We start from the raw sequence: 22,700 nt of genomic DNA on the forward strand, positions 1-22,700 counted from the left end.
TAATTCTGTACTTCTCAGGTTTAATAACTCAAATAGTGCTCACCTAACTTCCACAAGGTCATTTGGTTTATAGCTGGGATGAAGAAAGAACCAAACTTTCTTGACAAAATGATTAATACTGGGTTCTCTACGAGAGCCTCGGACATATACCATCCACTTGTGGGTTGACTGGTCATTTTCTTCTCTCTTATCAGGAGGTATATACCTAGAGTAGGGAGAAAAAAAACGACTTGAAATCTTTGTTCCTAACAAACCAATTAACTACTACTTAAAACAAGATTAAAAATCAATTACAAGAAGAAAATGGGAAAATTTACACATACATAAAGAGTAGACAACATACTACTTACCAATTAATAGGTAAAAAAGAAATCAAAAGAGAATTAAAAAATACCTAGAGACATCTGAAAATGGAAATAGAGCATATCAAAACTTTAGTGATGCAGCAAAAACAGTTCTAAGAAGGAAGTTTATAGTGATAAATGCCTACATAAAGAAAAAAAGATCTCAAATTAACAACCTAACTTTATACCCTAAGGAACTAGAAGGAGAAAAACAAACTAAACCCTAAGTTAGAAAAATGAAAAAAAAAAAGAAAAGAACAAAGATCACAGTGGAAACAGAGACTAAATAACACAATAGAAAAGGTCAAAGAAAGAAGAGTTGGTTTTTTGAAAAGATAAAATAGACAAACATCTTTACACAGACTTACCAAGAAAGAGGAGGGACTCAAACAAATAAAATTATAAATGAAAGAGGAGATGTTACAACTGATACCACACAAATACAAAAGATCATAAAAGACTTAAGAACAAGTACACATCAACAAACTGGACAACTTAGCAGTACTGAATAAAACCTAGAAACAGACACCCTATCCAGACTGAATGGTGAAGAAACAGAAATCTGAACAGAACAGTTACTAGTAAGGAGACTGAATCAGCAAACAAAAACCTGCCAACAAAGTACATTCTAGGACCAGTGGTTTATTTAAAGGGTGAATTCTACCAAACAGATAAAGAATTGATTCCAATCCTCAACCTCTTCCAAAAAATAAAAGAAGAGGGAACACTCAATGATCTCATTTTATGAACCCAAAATTACCAATACCAGAGCCAAATGACGATACTACAAGAGAAGAAAATTATAAGCCAGTATCCCTGATAAAGGGCTTCCCAGGTGGCTCAGTGGTAAAGAATCTGCCTGTGAATGCAGGAGATGCTGGTTCAATCCTTGGGTTGGGAAGATCTCCTAGAGAAGAAAATGGCAACCCACACCAGTATTCTTGCCTGGGAAATCCCATGGACAGTGGAGCCTGGCAGGCTACAGTCCATGGGGTCACAGAAGAGTCATATATGACTGAGTGACTAAACAACAATCCTTGATAAAAGTAAATGCAAAATTCTTCAATGAAACATTAGCAAACAGAATTCAACAGTACATTAAAAGTATCATACAACATGAGCAAGTGAGATTTATTCCAGGCATACAAGGATGGTTTGACATCTACAAATCAATGCAACACATCACATTAATGAAATGAAGGCTAAAAATTATATAATCATCTCAAAAGATGCAGTAAAAGCATTTGACAAAATTCAGTATCTATTCATAATAAAAATTCTCAACAACTGCATATAGAGGAAGCAATTCTTAAAATAATAAAGCCACACATGACAAGTCCACAGCTAAGATCATACTGAATGGTGAAAGCCAGAAGATTTTCCTCTAAGATCAGGAACAAGACAAGGATGTCCACTATTGCCATTTTTATTCAACACAGTACTATAAGTCCTAGCCAGAGCAATTAGACAAAAAAAAAAAAAAAGAAAGAAATAAAAGGCATCCAATGAAAAGGAAGTAAAATTGTCTCTATTTGCACAAATCATAATATCATACATGGAAAAACCTAAAGACTCCATCACAAAACTATTAAATGAATTCAGTAGAGTTGTAGGATATAAAATCAACATTAAAAAATCAGTTGTTTCTATATACCGACAACAAACTACCAGAAAGAGAAATTAACAATAATTTCATTTACAACAGCATCAAATACAATAAAACACTTAGCAATTTAACCAAAGAGGTAAAAGACCTGTACATTGAAAACTGTAAGACACTATCAACTATACTTCAATAAACAAAAATAAAACTAAAAATCTATAAGACACTGATGAGAGAAACTGAAGAAGGCAAAGATATTCTGTGCTCAAGAACTGGAAAAACAGTTAAAATGTTCATACTACAATGCAATCTCTATCAAAATTCCAATGGCATTTTTTACAAATAGAAAAACAATCCTAAAATCTATGTGCAACCAGAAAAGATTCTGAATAGCCAAAACAATCATGAGAAGGAAGATAAAAGCTGAAGGCATCATGTTTCCTGGTTTCAAACTATATTACAAAGCTACAGTAATCAAAATGGTGTTGTATTGCAATAATAACACATAAACCAATGGCACAAAATACAGAGACAAGAAATAAACTCACACTTACTGGTCATTAATTTCCAACGAGGAAGCTAATATACACAATGAGGGAAAGGACAGTTTCAATAAATGTTGCTGGGAAAACTGAAAAGCCACATGCAAAACAATGAACTGAACCTCTATCCACACCAGACCCAAAATCGACACAAAATGGATTCACAAGTTAAATTTAAGACCTAAAACCATAAAACTGGAAGAAAGTATAAAGGGCAAGATTTTTTATATCTGTCTGGGCAGTGATTTTTTGGATCTGACACCAAAAACAGAGGCAATAAAACCAAAACAAGTAGAACGACATCAAACTAAAAAGCATTTGCACAGGAAAGGAAACCACCAACAAAATGAAAAGACAGCCTACGGAATGGAAAAAAATACTTCTAAATCATGTATCTGATAAAGGGTTAATATTCAAAACATGAAGAACTCAAAAAATACCAAAACAAAAACAAAACAAAAATATCTAATTTATAAATAGGCAGAGGAACAAACTCAACTTCCAGTTACAAACAAGTCATGTAATGTACAGGTAATGTATAGCTATGGTGACAGATGGTAACTAGACTTATTGTGGTAATCATTTTTCAATATATAAAAATATCAAATAACTCTGCTGCCCACCTAAAACAAGTATAATGTTGCTAGATCAACTGTACTTCAATTAAACAAAAATATTTTTAAGGAGATATAGATAAACATATTAACATACACACAGGAATATTATTCAGTCCTAAGAAAGAAGTAAATCCTGCCATTTTTTACAACATGGATAGAAAGACCTTGATGGCATTATGGTATGCGAAATAAGTCAAGCAAAGAAAGACAAATACTGCTTGGTATCACTTCCATGTGAAATCTAAAGAAAAATCAAATTCTTAGAAGCAGAGTAGAAAAATGGTTATCAGGAGCTGAAGAGTTGGAGAAACTTTTCCATTTAAAAAAAACCCTAAAATTCAGGCAATATTTAATAGCCATATTACCTAACCAAAGTAAGTCTTTGCAGTTAACCCTTTTCTTTAAACTCTTTTTTCAGGGTGGGGGGGGGGGTAGGCCTGAAGAGGCATTCCCTTGAAGTTTTTTTATTTTCTAATTATCAGTCAATTTAAAAAAAAATCCTGCTTTTCCTGCTAAGTGGGTACACTAGGTAGAAACAAACTAGCATACTTTATTCCTGGGTTAGGAAACCTCTAGCCTGTGGGGTGATTTCATTCAGGTTCAAAAGTGCTAGAACTCAGAACTCTTCTGTTTCCTACTCATTGCTGTCAAGGTTCCAAGTGGTTTCTTTGTCTTTAAAGAAAACAAGTCATTTCCCTAAGTACTAACCATGGCAAAACTAGAATCCTTAGCCCTTCCTTTTGAGGCTCTGGCTTTACTTCATTAAAGAAAGAAAGAAAGAAAGTGAAGTCACTAAGTTGTCTCCGAGTCTCTGCGATCCCATGGAATGTAGCTTACCAGGCTCCTCCATCCATGGGATTTTCCAGGCAAAAATACCGGAGTGGGTTGCCATTTACTTCATGAGCCTCCCTTATAACATTCTGTTGGAAAATAAGGTCATGGCCTTCTGTACATTCATCTATGTCTATGGTTATCCTTAGCAATACAGTGGGCCAGGTTGCCTAACCCAGTTTTTCTTTAGGAGTACTCATGTCCTATCTTTATCTTTGCTCTTCCATATATAAAAGCCAGCCTATGAATTTAATGAACCCTATCAGCACTTTAATCAGAATATCTACATATCAACTTAGGAAGAAGAGATATCTTTACAACACTGAGCTTTCCTATCCATGAACATGCCATACTGCTCTAATCATTTAGTTCCTTCATGTGTTTCAATAAAATTTTTATTTTCATAAAAGGCCAGCATATCTTTTGTTTATTATGCTACATTATTTATTGCTAGAGTAAATGTATCTTTTAAAAATTGTTTTCTGTAAGTTTGTCATACAGAAACAATCAACTTCTGTGTATTGACGACGATGATATTTAGTTGCTAAGTCATGTTCAACTCTTTCGTGATCCCATGGACTATAGCCTACCATACTCCTCTGTCCATGGGATTTCAGGCAAAAATAGTGGAGTGGGTTGCCATTCCCCTCTCCAGGGGATATTCCCGACCCAGGGACTAAACATGCATCTCCTGCATTTTGGCAGGCAGATTCTTTACTACTGAGCCACCAGGGAAGCCCTCCTTACTACTTTTAAAGTTTAAATCTCTATGTCTTTTCTTTTAGTTGTTATCTTAGATACTCTAACAAGTATTGTTAACAAAGTCTAAAGTAAATCAATATTTTTACCCTCTTCCAGAACAAACAAGGACTTTATAAGTCTCATCCCAATCATTCCTCATTATTTATAAAGTCCACCTGTCCTTAAAGCCCAAAACCCACAAATTACACATAATTGTTTGAAAATGTCATTAACTCTTTCTCCCCAGTCTTTTTGTGGCCTGGTGAGCCTACCTGAATTTCTAGTTTTGGCCTTTTCTGGGCTGACATGTCTTGTACTATAGGTGAGACCTCAACACAACACATTAGTTCTCTTAGCTAAATGCATGCTAATTCTAAAATAACTTGTAAAACAGAAACCTAATTGCCTTAGTCATATTTTATGCTTCTATTTAAATACTACAAAGACTACTGAACATCTCTGTATTATCCTGAGATTCTTAATGTACTTTCTGTTTGTTATCAGTGGTTCATTAACTGGGATTTGGAAGACTCCCCTGACATCTGATTCCCCTCCCCAGATATTCAGTGTAATTCTGAATCCTTTAGTTTCAATAATTGAATCTAATTTAAATTTTCATAAATATATCAATTTATTCACCAATCAACATTTACTGAACACCAACTACTGTGAGACACAAAAACAAACAAGATACACTTTCTAAAGAGATTCCAGTCTGATTTGGAAAAGACATATGAAAATTGGAAATAATGATACAATGTTACAAAAATGACAAGCAGCATGGAAGAAATGCCTAGTGAGGAGAAGAGCAAAGAGTTTTGTGAGGAAATAACAGGGGTGGTGACCAAGAGTGTCAGGCTGCGTCAGCACAGGCGTGGTCGAGAGGAGCTACCCCACATCTGAGGTCAGGGGCGGTGGCCAAGAGAAGCACCCCACGTCCAAGGTCAGGCACGGTGGCCGAGATGAGCTACCCTACGTCCGAGGTCAGGGGCAGCAGCCGGCCAAGCTACCCCACGCCCGAGGTCAGGGGTGGCGGCCGAGAGGAGCGACCACACGCCGGAGGTCAGGGGAGCCAGCCGAGAGGAGCAACCCCATGTCCAAGGAGCGGAGGCTGCACAGGCACAGGAGGGCCAAGAGGAGCTATTCCACGTTCAAGGTCAGGAGGGGCGGCCGTGAGGAGACACCCCTCGTTCGAGGCTGCGCTTGCTGGAGCAGCCATGAAGAGATACCCAACGTCCAAGGTAAGAGAAACCCAAGTAAGATGGTAGGTGTTGTGAGAGGGCATCAGAGGGCAGACACACTGAAACCATAATCACAGAAAACTAGCCAATCTGATCACAAGGACCACAGCCTTGTCTAACTCAATGAAACTAAGCCATGCCGTGTGGGGCAACCCAAGACGGGCGGGTCATGGTGGGGAGGTCTGACAGAATGTGGTCCACTGGAGAAGGGAATGGCAAACCACTTCAGGATTCTTGCCTTGAGAACCCCATGAACAGTATGAAAAGGCAAAATGATAGGTACTGAAAGGGGAACTCCCTGGGTCGGTAGGTGCCCAATATGCTACTGGAGGTCAGTGGAGAAATAACTCCAGAAAGAATGAAGGGAAGGAGCCAAAGCAAAAGCAATACCTAGTTGTGGATGTGACTGGTGACAGAAGCAAGGTCCAATGCTGTAAAGAGCAATATTGCATAGGAACTTGGAATGTCAGGTCCATGAATCAAGGCAAATTGGAAGTAGTCAAATAGGAGATGGCAAGAGTGAACGCTGACATTCTAGGAGTCAGTGAACTAAAAATGGACTGGAATCGGTGAATTTAACTCACATGACCATTGTATCTACTACTGTGGGCAGGAATCCCTTAGAAGAAATGGAGTAGCCATCATAGTCAACAAGAGAGTCTGAAATGCAGTACTTGGATGCAATCTCAAAAACGACAGAATGATCTCTGTTCGTTTCCAAGGCAAACCATTCAGTATCACAGTAATCCAAGTCTATGCCCCAACCAGTAATGCTGAAGAAGCTGAAATTGAACAGTTCTATGAAGACCTACAAGACCTTTTAGAACTAACACCCAAAAGAGATGTCCTTTTCATTATAGGGGACTGGAATGCAAAAGTGGGAAGTCAAGAAACACCTGGAGAAACAGGCAAATTTGGCCTTGGAGTATGGAATGAAGCAGGGCAAAGACTAATAGAGTTTTGCCAAGAGAACGCACTGGTCATAGCAAACACCCTCTTCCAACGACACAAGAGAAGACTCTACACATGGACATCACCAGATGGTCAACACCAAAATCAGATTGATTACATTCTTTGCAGCCAAAGATGGAGAAGCTATATACAGTCAGCAAAAACAAGACCGGGAGCTGACTGTGGCTCAGATCATGAACTCCTTATTGCCAAATTCAGACTTAAATTGAAGAAAGTAGGGAAAACCACTAGACCATTCAGGTATGACCTAAATCAAATCCCTTATGATTATACAGTGGAAGTGAGAAATAGATTTAAGGGACTAGATCTGATAGACAGAGTGTCTGATGAACTATGGACGGAGATTTGTGACACTGTACAGGAGACAGGGATCAAGACCATCCCTATGTAAAAGAAATGCAAAAAAAGCAAAATGGCTGTCTGAGGAGGCCTTACAAGTAGCTGCGAAAAGAAGAGAAGCGAAGTGCAAAGGAGAAAAGGAAAGATATAAGCATCTGAATGCAGAGAGAGATAAGAAAGCCTTCCTCAGCCATCAATGGAAAGAAATAGAGGAAAACAACAGAATGGGAAAGATCTCTTCAAGAAAACTAGAGATACCAAGGGAACATTTCATGCAAAGATGAGCTCAATAAAGGACAGAAATGGTACGGACCTGACAGAAGCAGAAGATATGAAAAAGAGGTGGCAAGAATACACAGAAGAACTATACAAAAAAGAGCTTCACGACCCAGATAATCACAATGGTGTGATCACTCACCTAGAGCCAGACATCCTGGAATGTGAAGTCAAGTGGCCTTAGGAAGCATCATTTCGAACAAAGCTAGTGGAGGTGATGGAATTCCAGTTGAGCTCTTTCAAATCCTGAAAGATGATGCTGTGAAAGTGCTGCACTCAATATGTCAGCAAATTTGGAAAACTCAGCAGTGGCCACAGGACTGGAAAAGGTCAGTTGTCATTCCAATCCCAAAGAAAGGCAATGCCAAAGAATGCTCAAACTACCGCACAATTGCACTCATCTCACACGCTAGTAAAGTAATGCTCAAAATTCTCCAAGCCAGGCTTCAGCAATACGTGAACCGTGAATTTCCAATGTTCAAGCTGGTTTTAGAAAAGGCAGAGGAGCCACAGATCAAATTGCAACATCCACTGCATTATGGAAAAAGCAAGAGAGTTCCAGAAAAACATCTATTTCTGCCTTATTTACTATGCCAAAGCCTTTGACTGTGTGGATCACAATAAACTATGGAAAATTGTGAAAGAGATGGGAATACCAGACCACCTGACCTGCTCTTGAGAAACCTATATGCAGGTCAGGAAGCAACAGTTAGAACTGGACATGGAACAACAGACTGGTTCCAAATAGGAAAAGGAGTACGTCAAGGCTGTATACTGTCACCCTGCTTATTTAACTTCTATGCAGAGTACACCATGAGAAACGCTAGGCTGGAAGAAGCACAAGCTGGAATCAAGACTGCCGGGAGAAATATCAATAACCTCAGATATGCAGGTGATACCACCCTTATGGCAGAAAGTGAAGAGGAATTAAAAAGCCTCTTGATGAAAGTCAAAGTGGAGAGTGAAAAAGTTGGCTTAACGCTCAACATTCATAAAACTAAGATCATGGCATCTGGTCCCATCACTTCATGGCAAATAGATGGGGAAACAGTGGAAATAGTGTCAGACTTTATTTTTTGGGGCTCCAAAATCACTGCAGATGGTGAATGCAGCCATGAAATTAAAAGATGCTTACTCCTTGGAAGGAAAGTTATGACCAACCTAGATAGTATATTGAAAAGCAGAGCTATTACTTTGTCAACAAAGGTCCATCTAGTCAAGGCTATGGTTTTTCCAGTGGTCATGTGTGGATGTGAGAGCTGGACTGTGAAGAAAGCTGAGCGCTGAAGAATTGATACTTTTGAACTGTGGTGTTGGAGAAGACTCTTGAGAGTCCCTTGGACTGTAAGGAGATCCAACCAGTCCATCTTTAAGGAGACCAGTCCTGGGTGTTCACTGGAAGGACTGATGCTGAAGCTGAAACTCCAATACTTTGGCCATCTCATGGGAAGAGTTGATTCATTGGAACAGACCCTGGTGCTCGGAGGTATTGGGGGCAGGAGGAGAAAGGGATGACAGAGGATTAGATGGCTGGATGGCATCACTGACTCGATGGACATGAGTTTAAGTGAACTCTGGGATTTGGTGATGGACAGGGAGGCCTGGCATGCATGATTCATGGGGTCGCAAAGAGTCCGACACGAATGAGCGACTGAACTGAACTGAACATTCTTAAGCTGTTGAAGATTTATGTCTTTATCCATTCCTAAACACTTGGCAAAAATGATGATGCTCCTATTAGACAGCATGAGACATACCGTTAGATAGCCCTTTAGCTTGGAGGAATTCTGTCTTCAAGACCTGCTTTATAACCTTTTGTTATAAATTTAAAACATTTCAATTTGGGTAACCAAACAAACATTTTTAGGAATTAGGTAAGGCCCCTAAGGATAGAACTAGGTCAGAAGAAGTCAAAGTTCCTCCAAAGTTATCCACACTTACATGCTTAATAAAATATATAAAAGTGGGACCTCCCTGGTGGTCTAGTGGTTGGGACTCTGTGATCCCTATGCAGGGGGCCTGGGTTCGATCCCTGGTCAGAGAACTACATCTCACATGCTTCAACTAAGACCCGGCACAACCAAATAAGTGTTTTTAAAAAATACATAAAACTTCATGTCTGCAAAAATTTTTTTTACTAAGCACAATTTTATTCCATGTCAAAGATGAACAGATACAATGAAGGAGTCTCAAGTTTCTGGACCTTCATTTACTTTTAAAACAACTAAGAGTTTGGGAAAAAGAATTCCTGAAGCCTATTCCTACTATAATACTATGATAATAATACGCCAGAATATTACCAAAACTGGATGATTGAAAATGAGACAATTCGACTGAATACTCACTTGGACACATTGCCCACTACTATTGTTTTCTTTACAAAAAGTCGTGAAGTCTCATCTCCTGTAAGATCAGTATTCCGCTGCTCTGTTTTATGGGAGCCAGCAATACTAGAAGTGTCCTAGAAAAAAATCATAATCAAATTTCATTTTTAATTTGTATAATTTTCAATAAGTAGAAACCACAAAATCATACAAGGTACAAATGGACTAACTCAATTTTTCTTTTTTTTAATTACAAAATTCTCTGGTTTTATGGCTCCTCTCAGAGTATGAAAGAATAATTTTACTGTAATTTTTCTATTATAGAAAAAGTCTGTACACTGTAACTCCACATATATGTGTGCTTTTAATAGTCATACATAGCAGCTTTTATATGCAAATAGGATGTAGAAGAATACATAGGAAACTACTACAAAGGTTACCTCTGGGAAATGGGAATGGGTGATAGGGTCAATGAAATTTACCTTTTTTCCAACCTTCCGTACTATTACAAATTTTTCAGTAAGAAGCAGTTTACATATAATGGTTAATTTAAAGTTTGACTATGGAGAAAGACAGCCAGTGTTTAAGACTTGGACCTTACATTTACTGGATGTATCATCTTGGTAATCACTTAACTTCTCTGTCTCAGTTTCCTCATCTATAAAATAAGGGTGATAATAGTATGCATCTCAGATTGTTTTGTACAGTTCTTAGAAAGTGCCTGGTACACAGTAAACACTAAGTATATTACATAAACGTGAGCATGTATGTTACATAAAAGATAGCAGCCTTCTGAACCCTATGACTAGCATGACCTAAATTTATCTTAATTAAAAAAGAAAAACATATACAGTATTTCCCCATAATTTATACAACAACTAAATCCAAATATTAACAGTTCTGATTTGGGGTAGTTTAATTACGAATGACTTTTCTGTTCTCCCTTACTTTTCTGTAGTTTAAAATTTTCCACAATGAACTGAATGAATTTGTAATCAGAATTTTTTGTTGGGGGGGGTGGCGGTGAGTCATGCCACACAGCATGTAGGATCCTAGTTTTCCCGACCAGGGACTGAACCCATGCCCTCTGCACTGAAAGTGCAGCCTTAACCACTGGACTGCCAGGGAAGTCGCCAGAAAATATTTTTATCAAAAATAACCAAATCTTTGATGTCTGAGTACGTGGAAAGCAACCTAGGAATTTCCTCTATCACAGAACATCTGGTTGAGAAAAACCACTGGTCTTTCCTAATGAGGATTTGATAGTCAAGTATTATACCAAGAATTTCATAGCAGTGTGAGACGGGAATTCAAATAACAAACTGACAGGATCAAAGAGTAATAAACAGTTTTCAATTCTACTTATTATTTTTCAAGTTTCTTTCAGTTATTAAAGCATCTTAGAACATTAAATTTCAAAGAGGAACTACTGAAGAGACACTGCTCTTGAGAGAATAAACCTGATAAAGTAGAAAGACCTTGGGCAAAGTTAAGGTACTGCCAACTCCTCAAGGTTTCTTTCCTCCTATCTACATGAATGGCATCTGGGAGAGTTGGGCAATGATCAGAGATTTGAATTGTAAAGTCAGAAAGACAGAGGTTTAATTCTCAGTTCTGATACTTGTGGACAACTATAACCTTAACCTCATAGAGACTGAGTTTCCCCATCTCTAATAGTGATAATCAACTTATATCTTATAATTCCAATAAAATGAAATACTGTGTGTATACTTAATAAATATTGGTTCCCTTCTCTTTTGGCTCCCTTCCACCCATCCAACTATATACCCTTCCAGTATTTCGGCTTGGTCTCTGCTCCGTGTTGCTTGAGAGTCTTTCTTCTATATCCATATTGCTGTTAGTGTCTTTGTCAGATAAGAAGTCATTGTGTTGAGATAAAGAATCACTTTCTGAATGATTGGCTGATGGTGTTTCTGATCTCTGATTGGCAGGAGATGATGACCTAGATGGTGATTCCAAAAATTTCTTGATAGCAGGATGATTAAAAACCATTGTATCACATGTCTTTGATCCCTGCAAAAATGAAAGTAAGCAAAACAAACTTTAAATCATATCCAGCGAAAGTAGGCAAAAATTTGATCTTTCCAAAAACCCTTATCTATTTCGGGATCATGGCTGTGCTGTGCTTAGTCACTCAGTCGTGTCCGACTCTTTGTGATCCCATGGACTGTAGCCCACCAGGCTCTTCTGTCTACAGAACTCTCAGCCAAGAATACTGGAGTGGGTAGCCATCTCCTTCTCCAGGGATCTTCCCGACCCAGGGACTAATCAGGTCTCCTGCACTGCAGGCAGATTCTTTACCATCTGAGTCACCTATCCCCATAAAATAGAGTCCAAATCAACAAAAACTGCAGAATGAGAAATAATTATGCAAAGGTCCTAACACTAAAAGCTAAAGATTCAAGTTCTCAGAAGGTAAATGAAAAGTAAAGATAAATATACACTAATAGTAACACATGGAAGTCAGATTTGACTTTAAAAAATGTCTCATATTGCTTGATTCAAATACATCATCCATTCTAAATAAAACACTCCTGTAAGAAATATAAAGATTTTTAAAAAGCATATATAAAATGACTCCCACATAGGACAAAGTATAGCACAGTCCAGCACTGAAGCCAGCCTGGGGTATTTTTTGTGTCTTATTACTTACACATAAAACAAGAAGAGTTGTTACTTGATACAGATATACTGTACTACTGATACACTGTAGTAACTTCCAAGAAGTGAGTTTTAGAAATTATTTAATTGAAATTAAAATAATTGTTTTAGTGAGTAAGAGAGTCAGAGACTAGTGTTTCAGAATTCAAAGCAACAAAGCTTAATTTCAAAAATAAAAGTTTACTTTACAGCTATAAATGTATTTTGTTAGAGGAAACTAAAAATAAATTTTAAGTGGCAGATCATGATAGACAAAATATACTTAAATATCCTTAAATAAATCCTAATCAGAATATAACAAAAATCAGTGCATTTTAGACCATCAAATAGCACAGTTCAGTACTGTTAAATAGTTTTTTTTAAAAAAGGGCAACAAAACATCAAATGAATAACCAGCTCTTCAGAGGAGCTACAGTCCTATGTAACACAGCTGCTAGTGCTCGACGTCCATCTTGTTGACTCCAATGGCAAGCTATATAACAGATGACATTGGAATCTGCCCTGGGTTGAACAGTTATCTCCCACAAATTCTTGTCCACCTAGAACCTATGAACGTTTCTATTTGAAAATCAGTTCTTTTCAGATGTAATCAAGTTAAGATGATGTCATATTGGATTTGGGGAGGCCTCACTCTGGTGGCTCAAATGTAGGAGACCCAGATTCAATCCCTGGGTCGAGAAGATCTCCTGGAGAAGGAAATGGCAACCCACTCCAGTATTCTTGCCTGGAAAATCCCATGGACGGAGGAGCCCGGTAGGCTATAGTCCATGGGGTCGCAAAAAGTCGGACACGACTGAGCGACTTCACTTCACTTTCACTCAAATGACTAGTGTACTACAAGGAAAGTTGGATACAAAAAGAAAAAGAGAAGACACGTAGAGAGAAAAGTCTATGTGAAGTTAAAGGCAGAAACTGGAATGATGCAGCTACAAGCCAAGCAATGCCAGGTACCGCCAATAACCACCAGATGCTAGAAGAATCCTTCCCTAGAGTCTTGAGGGAGCATGGCCTACCCAACACACCTTGATCTTGGCCTGCTAGCTTCTAGAAGCATGAGATAATAAACTCCTGTTGTTTTAAGCTATCAGGCTTATTGTAACTTGTTATGGTAGCCCATGAAAAGTAGTTCAGACTCTAAAATGTAATACAGAAACTTCTGCAGTAGAAGAAACTACTACTATCTAAGATTAATCTCAAATAACGCTTCAAATTTCTCCAAGTATCATGGATAGCCTAAAGCTCCACGGGATAACAAGACGACCCATACATGACAGGTATCTCTTATCAGCCGAAACCACAGGGAATGGCGGAAAGCAGTATGCCACCACACTCCCCTCCACGAACCCTGACTGAATCCTGTCAAAAAAAAAAACCAGCTTTGAAGATATTCTGGGGAAAACTGAGAAAAAGCTGAATATGGATTGGTTATCAAATAATATTAGGGGCTAATTCTCTTAAGTATTATGACTACACAGAAGACAATCTTAGGATTAAGTATTTAGGGATGAAGCATCATGATGCTTAGAACTTACTTTTTAAGGTTTCAGAGAAAAATAAAGATGATAAAGTAAACTTGGCAAATTGTTAAAATTGTTGAAGCTAAGTGATGCATAAACAAGTACTTATTTCACCTTTTCTATATATTTGAAAATTTTCCAAAGTAAGCAGGAAAAAAATCAGGACTTCTTGAATAGGGTAAATCTGCTACTGCTACTGCTAAATCACTTCAGTCGTGTCCGACTCTGTGCAACCCCACAGACGGCAGCCCACCAGGCTCCCCCATCCCTGGGAATTCTCCAGGCAAGAACACTGGAGTGGGTTGCCATTTCCTTCTCCAGTGCATGCAAGTGAAAAGTAAAAGTGAAGTCGCTCAGTTGTGTCCAACTCTTAGCAACTCCATGGACTGCAGCCTACCAGGCTCCTCTATCCATGGGATTTTCCAGGCAAGAGTACTGGAGTGGGGTGCCATTGCCTTCTGCCATTCATTAGCAGTAAAAGAGAAAAATCAATCGATCTATAATTTACGCCAAAGCCAGCTATAAGGAAATGAACAGGAATAAGGCAAGTTAAAACTGAGTTACACTCATCTTTGTATCTGCAAACCTAACAACAGTGCTAAAAATTAAAGAAGAATTAAGTGAAAGAAAATAAAATGTTAGTTATCATTATTGACAGTGCAGAGAGGTATACCTGAAGGATATGAGTGAACACAATGATAACTGTATGTATTAATATATACCCAGGAAGGCAGGCTAGGCTTCTTGAATTCAAAAGATCAATATGAGAAATTTTTGAAGGCAGGGATTCCACATCAACACTAATTTCTCTTCACACATCTATATAGGTGGTCAGAAATGACTGCTTACGAGGAAAACTTACCTCAGAAACTTTCAGAAGTCCTGCAGAAGCATAGTAGTTTGCAACAATGCAGGCACGAAGTTTATCCATCATCCTTCTTGCCTCAATCAGTCGCTAAAATAAATGTTATTTTTAAAAATGGAAATAACAGAAGATATATACAAATAATTCATAAATAAGAAATGCAAATGACCCCAAAAAGTAATCAAAGAAAAACTAATAGAAACGACCATTTCCACCTCAGATTGGCAAAATATTTAAAAGGATGACAAAATATGATGTTTGCAAGAATATATAGACATATTAATAAATATGTATATTCATTGAGAAATGTCCACAAAGACATTTATTTGTGGTTGTCCACAAAGCACAAGAGCAAACAGGAATTATCTTTTGGGATAGAATTTCAAGTGATTTTTTTCTTTATCTTTTTCCACCATTTCATTTGAAGGAAAAAAAAAAAAAAAAACATAGGTCTTTCTCCCGTGAAATGCGAAAGCACCTTTTAAAAGAACATCAAAGGGGAAAAATACACTGTAATTCTACTTCAACAGATTTTTTAAAGTTCATTACATACAGTTTTTTCAATAGTTTTGTTTTTTTCACTGTAAGATCATTATACCTGGTCAATGACCTCAATTTCATGTTCCTTATTCTTCATTTCAAGTGCAAATTGTTCCTTGATAATAGTCTCAATTTTCTGCACAGCAGCATCTCGAGCTGCACAAAGAACATAAAATAATCCAAGTCAGTATGCAATTAGTCAGTTGCTATCTTGATTCAAGCAACAAAAGCAATCCCAGAACAGTACCTCTGAAGTGGGGAGCCTAATGATGATCACCACAACCAATAATGAAAAGTTAACATCACTAATATTCAAACAAACTGATATTATGTTTTCTGACACGATACACTGACAAGACTCCACCGCTCTGTGGCACTCCTTCTAAAAATGCTGTCTCTAACCACAGTGAACATCAGACAAACCTAAATTGAAGGACACTACAAAATTAACTGGCCTATATATTCAAATATTAAAGTCAAGAAAGACAAAGAAAAGTTGAGGTGACTACAAGAGACTAAAGAGATATAACAACTAAACCAACTGCATGATTCTGGAGAGGGGGCAACAGTTATAATACTGGGACAACTTGTAAATCTTGAATGTGGACTGCAGATTAGATATGATGTAAAATGTTAAAATTTCCTACTTCTGCTCACTGTACTGTGGTTACATAAGAAATCTGTTCCAAGGAAATATACAAGTGTTTACAAGTGTCTAATATATCTTCTGATGACTTAGAAAAAATGATGTGCATATATATCTGCTTGCACAAATGCACATGTGTGTTTGGGTTGGGGGTGGGAGCAAAGAATGATAAACTAAATGAGGCAAAATGAAAACAACTGGTAAATTAATCTGGGAAAAAGACATGCAAGTTTTCCTTGTGATTTTTCTGACTGAAACCATATCAAATTCAAATTACCAAAAAAGAAAAAGAAACCTATGATGATTCTGAGAGAAACATGTGTTGACTTCCGAAAAACCATAACCTTAAGGGAGAAAGTAAAGAGTTAGCTATAAGGAGAGGCAGTCTGTGACCTAAGAACAGTTCAAAAGAAGGCAGAAGGTAGATCTAGCAAGCAAGTCAGTAGTTTCTGATCACAACTATCTGAAGGATACAGCAAAAAAGACACCTCTGAAAGCAATTTAATTCAGATGATGACTATTCAAAGTAATATGTAATTCAAAGAGTTAAAATATACTATGAAATGTTGATTGATTACAAGAGAATAAAAAAAGTTGAATGATTGCTTGAAAAACCTGGGATTTTGCATAATGATGCTGTGTGTGTAATATGAAATAACTACCACCCAGGCTTTGGGGTGTTTAAAAAATTACAGAGAAAATTTGGACCCTTGATCACCCATGTCATTTTCTCCCCATAATATATGCCACTAGACTAACAGTTTAAAACTAGTGCTAGCATAAGCATTCTTGTGGATATGCCTGCATTGAAGCAAATGACTAGCTTTCTTCATATCTGATGAAAAGAATATTGCCTAGTTTTATGGTATGTATCCTTGTATACATAAACCCTGTATATAGAAACCAGCTGATAATCTTAGGGGAGGCTAAATAAAAGTCAGAGAGACTGTTATCACTGAAGGTGGATTTATCATAAGCTCCTCAGAAGTAATTCTAAAATATCTCTTTCATGGAACAAGGAAAAATAACGCTAATAAAATGTTTGGGAACATGTTAGATTAGATTTAAACTGAAATTATGATGTTTCCTAAAGCAGCTTTCCCAATTCTTATTTTCATTATAAAAATTGATATGCCATGCTATACATTTGAATAATGAATTTAAGTTTCATGATACTTTCATATTTATTGGACTTGTTATTGAAAGCAAATAACATATCCTTCTAAATAAAATTACAACTGAATTGGAAGAAAAGCTGCAGTGAAATGTTTTTATTATTTGGAATTTGATTTGATAACTTTCAGTCCACAGAGACTTCTGGGGTCCATATGGCTTGACTGCACCTACACAGACAGGAGTTTCCTTCACCATTAACCTTGGGGTCCTTGATGTTTGTGGAGCTGCAATACCTTATGTATGACTCTGAGATCTTCAACTAGCTGTACTTACATAGATTTATTATTTAAATAAATAACAATATTTTGTTTTAAAAACTCAAATATAGCCACTTTTTTTTTGAGATAGCTTAAAACATTCTGGGTAATTGTAGATGATTTGGTCTTCAACTAATTATATGATCTTAGGCAAGTAACTTAATGCCTAAGTTAATGTGCCCCCACCAGAGCTAAGTACAGAGATCAGAGTTTCCCAAATCTCCATCATTTATATTCCACCTTCAAGTTACCTACCACATCTGAGAACCATGTGAAATATCTAAGTAAGGCCATTAAATAATATTCTTTAAAAATGTCAGCTCTTGGGTTAAATAAGGAGTCTGGCATGAATATATACACATTACTATATGTAACTTAGATAACAAACAAGAACCTACTGTACAGCTCAGGGAACTCTACTCAACATTCTGTGATAACCTATATGAGAAAAGAATCTAAAAAGCAATGAATATATGTATAACTGAAACACTTTGCTGTATATCTGAAACTAACACAACATTGTAAATCAACTATACTCCAATAAAGCATCTTCCCAGGTGGCACAGTGTTCAAGAATCTGACTGTCAACACAGTAAACACAGAAACACAGTTTTGATCCCTGGGTCAGGAAGATGCCCTGGAGCAGGAAATGGCAACCCACTCCAGTTTTCTTGCCTGGAGAATCCCATGGACAGAGGAGCCTGGTGGGCTACAGTCCATAGGGTCGCAAAGAGTCAAACGTGACTGACTGACTATGCATGCGCACATACACTCCAATAAAATTAAAAATTTTTTTAAAGTTAGCTTTATCCTAAGCAGTAGCCATGAGACTACAAGTCAGAAGAGATCGTTATCTTTTCTATTGACATTAATATTATTAAAATAAAACCCTCAATTCATGTACCACCTATAATCATTTCACATTTTAGTATACACATTGCTAAGACTAAGATCACATCTAACATACAATGACAGCGAAAACTTATAGCTTGTCTCATTATTAATGCTTTCACAGTGTACCTGCTTTATGTTCTGGCCTTTGATGGTACACATGGTATATTACTATGAAACAGAGTACTTAGCTAATCCCTCTCATAAACTTCTTCAAAATATACACAATAGTGGAAATGCATTTCATTTAATTTCCTATAAATCTAACAGGAAGGCATATGTCAACAAAGAAATAATTTCCTAAGGCAGGTGAAATTCTACCTGAATTCTCAATTGCTTTATGCCGCTTATTCGGAAGAGCCACAGATACATCCTCATAATCAGGGTCAGTTTCTTTGATTGTTCGCTTGATGCCAGACATGATGACATTCGTTCTTCACTGTGAAGCAATAATACATTAATTAATGACACTGCTTGGTCTCAACACTTATATGTGTACACAAATACAAAGGGAATAAATATTATATAATACAGAAGCTTGTAAGTCTGTGTAAATACACACACACCCTTTTTAAAATCAAAGGCATAACTTCAAAAGTTCACTGAAAAAAAAATCATCATCATCTGTTACAAAACACGGATTTCCCTTTCAAGAGAAAATACTTTAACAAGGCAACACATTGTTTAGACTTTCCAAAAGAAGCCTGGCTTTCACAGAATGGCCTTTGTAAGGAAAAGGAAAGAAACCAGATTTTCATGAAAACATGGTAAGCTCCCACAGTATCCTGGAATCCACAGTACATCGAATGAATTACAGAATATGAGCAATGTGTCTCAGTAAATAATTTAATGTACAAGTCCTTTCTCTGGTGGTACTTAATAAATATTACTGTTGCTGCTGCTGCTAAATCACGTCAGTTATATCTGACTCTGTGCAACCCCATAGACGGAAGTCCACCTGGCTCCTCTGTCCCTGGGATTCTCCAGGCAAGAACACTGGAGTGGGTTGCCATTTCCTTCTCCAATGCATGCAAGTGAAAAGTGAAAGTGAAGTTGCTCAGTCCTGTCCAACTCTTAGCGACCCCATGGACTGTAGCCTACCAGGCTCATCCATCCATGGGATTTCCCAGGCAACAGTACTGGAGTGGGGTGCCATTGCCTTCTCAGAAATATTACTGTTACTGATTATTATTATTCATAACAAACTGTATAGATATATTAAACTAACAAGCTTGCAATACAGTAAACAAGTCCTAGGTATATAAGTCTTTGAATAAAATGATCCCATAAATCTTTAAATCTGCACTGTCCCAATAATGAGCCACTAGTCATATGCAGCTCCTTAAAGTTAATCCAAATTAAATAAAATTTAAAATTCAGTTGCTTTTCCTACATTTCAGAACACTGTTGTTGTTCAGCCACCCAGTCGTGTCCGACTCTTTGCAACCCCATGGACTGCAGCACACCAGTCTGCCTTCTTTACAGTCCAGCTCTCACAACGGTACATGACCACTGGGAAGACCATAGCCTTGGCTATAACAGACCTTTGTCGGCAGAGTAACGTCTCTGCTTTTCAACACACTGTCTAGGTTTGTCATCATTTTTCTGCCAAGAAGCAACTGTCTTCTGATTTCATGGCCACAGTCACCGTCCAGTGATTCTGGAGCCCAAGATGAGGAAATTTGTCACTACTTCCACCTTTTCCCCTTCTATCTGCATTGCAGTAATGGGGCCGGATGCCATGATCTTACTTTTTTTAATATTTAGTCTTAAGCCGGCACTTTCACTCTCCTCCTTTACCCTCATCAAGAGGCTCTTTAGTCCCTCTTTGCTTTCTGCTATGAGAGTGGTGTCATCTGCATAGCTGAGTTTGTTAATGTTTCTCCTGCCTATCTTGATTCCAGCTTGTAACTCATCCAACCCAGCATTTCTCACGATGTGCTCAGTGTATAGGTTAAACAAACAGGGTGACAGCAAGACAGCCCTCTTGTACTCCTTTCTTGATCTTGAACCAGTCAGTTGTCCCATACAGGGTTCTACCTGTTGCTTCTTGACTCACATACAGGTTTCTCAGCAGACAGGTTAGATGGTCAGGTATTCCCATCTAAGAGCTTTCCACAGTTTGTCATGATCCACAGAGTCAAAGGCTTCTGCATAGTTGATGAAACAGAGACAGATGTTTTTCTGAAATTCCCTTGCTTTCTCTATAATCCAACAAATGTTGGCAATTTGGTCTCTAGTTCCTCTTTCTTTTCTAAACCCAGCTTGGACATCTGGAAGTTTTGGGTTTACATAATGCTGAAGCCTAGCATGCAAGATTTTAAGCATGACTTTATTAGCATGGGAGATGAATGAGACTGTCCGATGGTTAGCACATTCTTTGGTACTACCATTTTTGGGAACTGGGATGAGGACCTTTTCCAGTTCGGTAGCAACTCCTGGGTCTTCCAGATTTGCTGACATAATGAATGCAAAACCTTGATGGCCACATTCAAGTGCTCAATAGCCGTAAGTGGTTAGTAGCTACTAAACTGGACCAAGATCCAGAACATTTTACTACTTCAGGAAGTTCCCTCTGACACGCCTCCTCTCAGTGTGTTTCATTGAGCATTTATAATATTTCATGAGCCAGTTTAGGAAACACTGTCCAGATCACCACTGTCCAAAAGACACATAATGTGAGCCACAAACAGAATTAAAATTTTTCTAGTGGCCACATTTTAAAAAGGAAAAAGAAATTAATTTTAATAATATATTTCATTTAACTAATGTACCCAAAATATTATCATTCTAATGATATAATCAATATAAACAAATTATCAGTAAGATAGCTTACGTTCTTATCTTTGCACTAAGACTTTTACACTTAGAGCACACCTCAGTTTGAAGCAGTCAAATTACAAAGGCTGAATAAGCACTGCGTATGGCTGGTGTTTCCCTTACTGGGCAGTGAGTCTACTGACATACAGCTTAGAAAACAGGTTCGGGGAGGTTAGAGGAGGTGCCCCTTAGAGGATTAATCTATGACACAGAAAAGACAAGAAGAGCTCCCTGATTTCCAAATCTCTTCTTTACCACTGATGGAGATTATTTATATAACCAAAGACAAAAATATACAATATGAATTTATTAAATCAATAAAAAGTTTTAAAATAAAATTAATGAAAATAAAACATTAACTTGAAAATATTTATTTTTTTATCCACTCAGTTCAAACAGAAATAACAACTTAAAAGCCTCTCAGCTCTCACTCAGTCCAGTTCTTTCACTCATCTCAGAGGTACAAGTAGGAGAGGCTGGGAGAGACTCATTATGTAATTTTATGAATGTAGGTAAAATCATGGATCTAGGAAAACGTTTTTCCTATCATTGTTATCTTTAAAGCAGCCCTAAGCCTAAAAAGACCCTGATGCTGGGAAAGACTGAGGACAGGAGGAGGAGGGGACGGCAGAGGATGAGATGACTAGATGGCATCACCGACTAAATGGACATGAGTTTGGGTAAACTCCGAGAGCTGGTGATGGACAGGGAGGTCTGGCGTGCCGCGGTTCATGGGGTTGCAGAGTTGGACATGACTGAGCGACTGAAGTGAACTGAAGCCTTAAAATGTCCTACAGCATTTATAAAAATCCCCCAACATTTAGAAACATTCTAAATCAAGCCCTTTAATGTTTGTTCACAATCATCATCTACCAGCTCTAACTTAGAATACAGGTGAGTATTTTTGGAGAGGTCCTGAATCCAACTATTATTTTCTATTTTTAAAGCTTATAGAAAGTGAGAGTAAGGTATTATTCTTCTAGCCTTCTTCGTTTGGCCTGCAACTAGTTACAGAAAACCTGAAAAACTCTTGGGCAGTTACACAAAGAACACTTTCTTAAAAATCAATAAACCCCATTCCTTTCCCTTGCATACAGAAAGACAACAATGAAAAAAACCTCCTACTCAAGATAAACCTGGAATCAGAGGGAGATACAGTCCAGTTCCTGTCTGCTTTTCGCCATACCATTTCCTCACTGACCAACTATCTTCTACAGTTTGCCAAGAGTCTTACTGGATTATCTATAAAGATGAGTGAGTCCAGCACCACCTTCACTCATTCATCCTGTGGACTTCATAATCTTCGTATTCTCCTCCCACACCTCATCTCCCCAAGTACTCTCTTGAGCAATGGTGGCTCCTCCCGCAAAAGGTTGGGGATTCTTGAAGAACATAGTCTTTTGTTTTACTGTCACTTAAGGGACAAAGCAAAATTCTCTCTTGACTTTTGCTCTAAAACTGGGAGAATAGAAGGAG

General features: G+C 37.7%; 1 protein-coding gene across 9 annotated transcripts in view; it reads right to left on the bottom strand.

The window, feature by feature from the left end:
- YEATS2 (YEATS domain containing 2) overlaps window positions 1–22,700 on the bottom strand; it is a 102,592-nt gene that overhangs the window by 63,181 nt on the left and 16,711 nt on the right. For 8 of the 9 annotated variants that reach the window (XR_003510802.1, XM_027539755.1, XM_027539735.1 and 5 more), the window contains exons 2-7: window positions 18,726–18,843; window positions 15,493–15,590; window positions 14,892–14,984; window positions 11,619–11,864; window positions 9,852–9,967; window positions 44–205 (exon numbers count right to left, since the gene is read on the bottom strand). Coding sequence is in view for 8 of the 9 variants with exons in the window: in XM_027539755.1 (XP_027395556.1) it covers window positions 44–205; window positions 9,852–9,967; window positions 11,619–11,864; window positions 14,892–14,984; window positions 15,493–15,590; window positions 18,726–18,825 (815 nt within the window). In the remaining variant the exon portion in view is untranslated. Of the gene's footprint in view, window positions 1–43; window positions 206–9,851; window positions 9,968–10,431; window positions 10,489–11,618; window positions 11,865–14,891; window positions 14,985–15,492; window positions 15,591–18,725; window positions 18,844–22,700 lie in introns of those variants that run through there. The other variant, XM_027539782.1, reaches the window with a different exon arrangement.

Source organism: Bos indicus x Bos taurus, chromosome 1 (genome assembly GCF_003369695.1).
Source record: "Bos indicus x Bos taurus breed Angus x Brahman F1 hybrid chromosome 1, Bos_hybrid_MaternalHap_v2.0, whole genome shotgun sequence".
Taxonomy (NCBI): domain Eukaryota; kingdom Metazoa; phylum Chordata; class Mammalia; order Artiodactyla; family Bovidae; genus Bos; species Bos indicus x Bos taurus.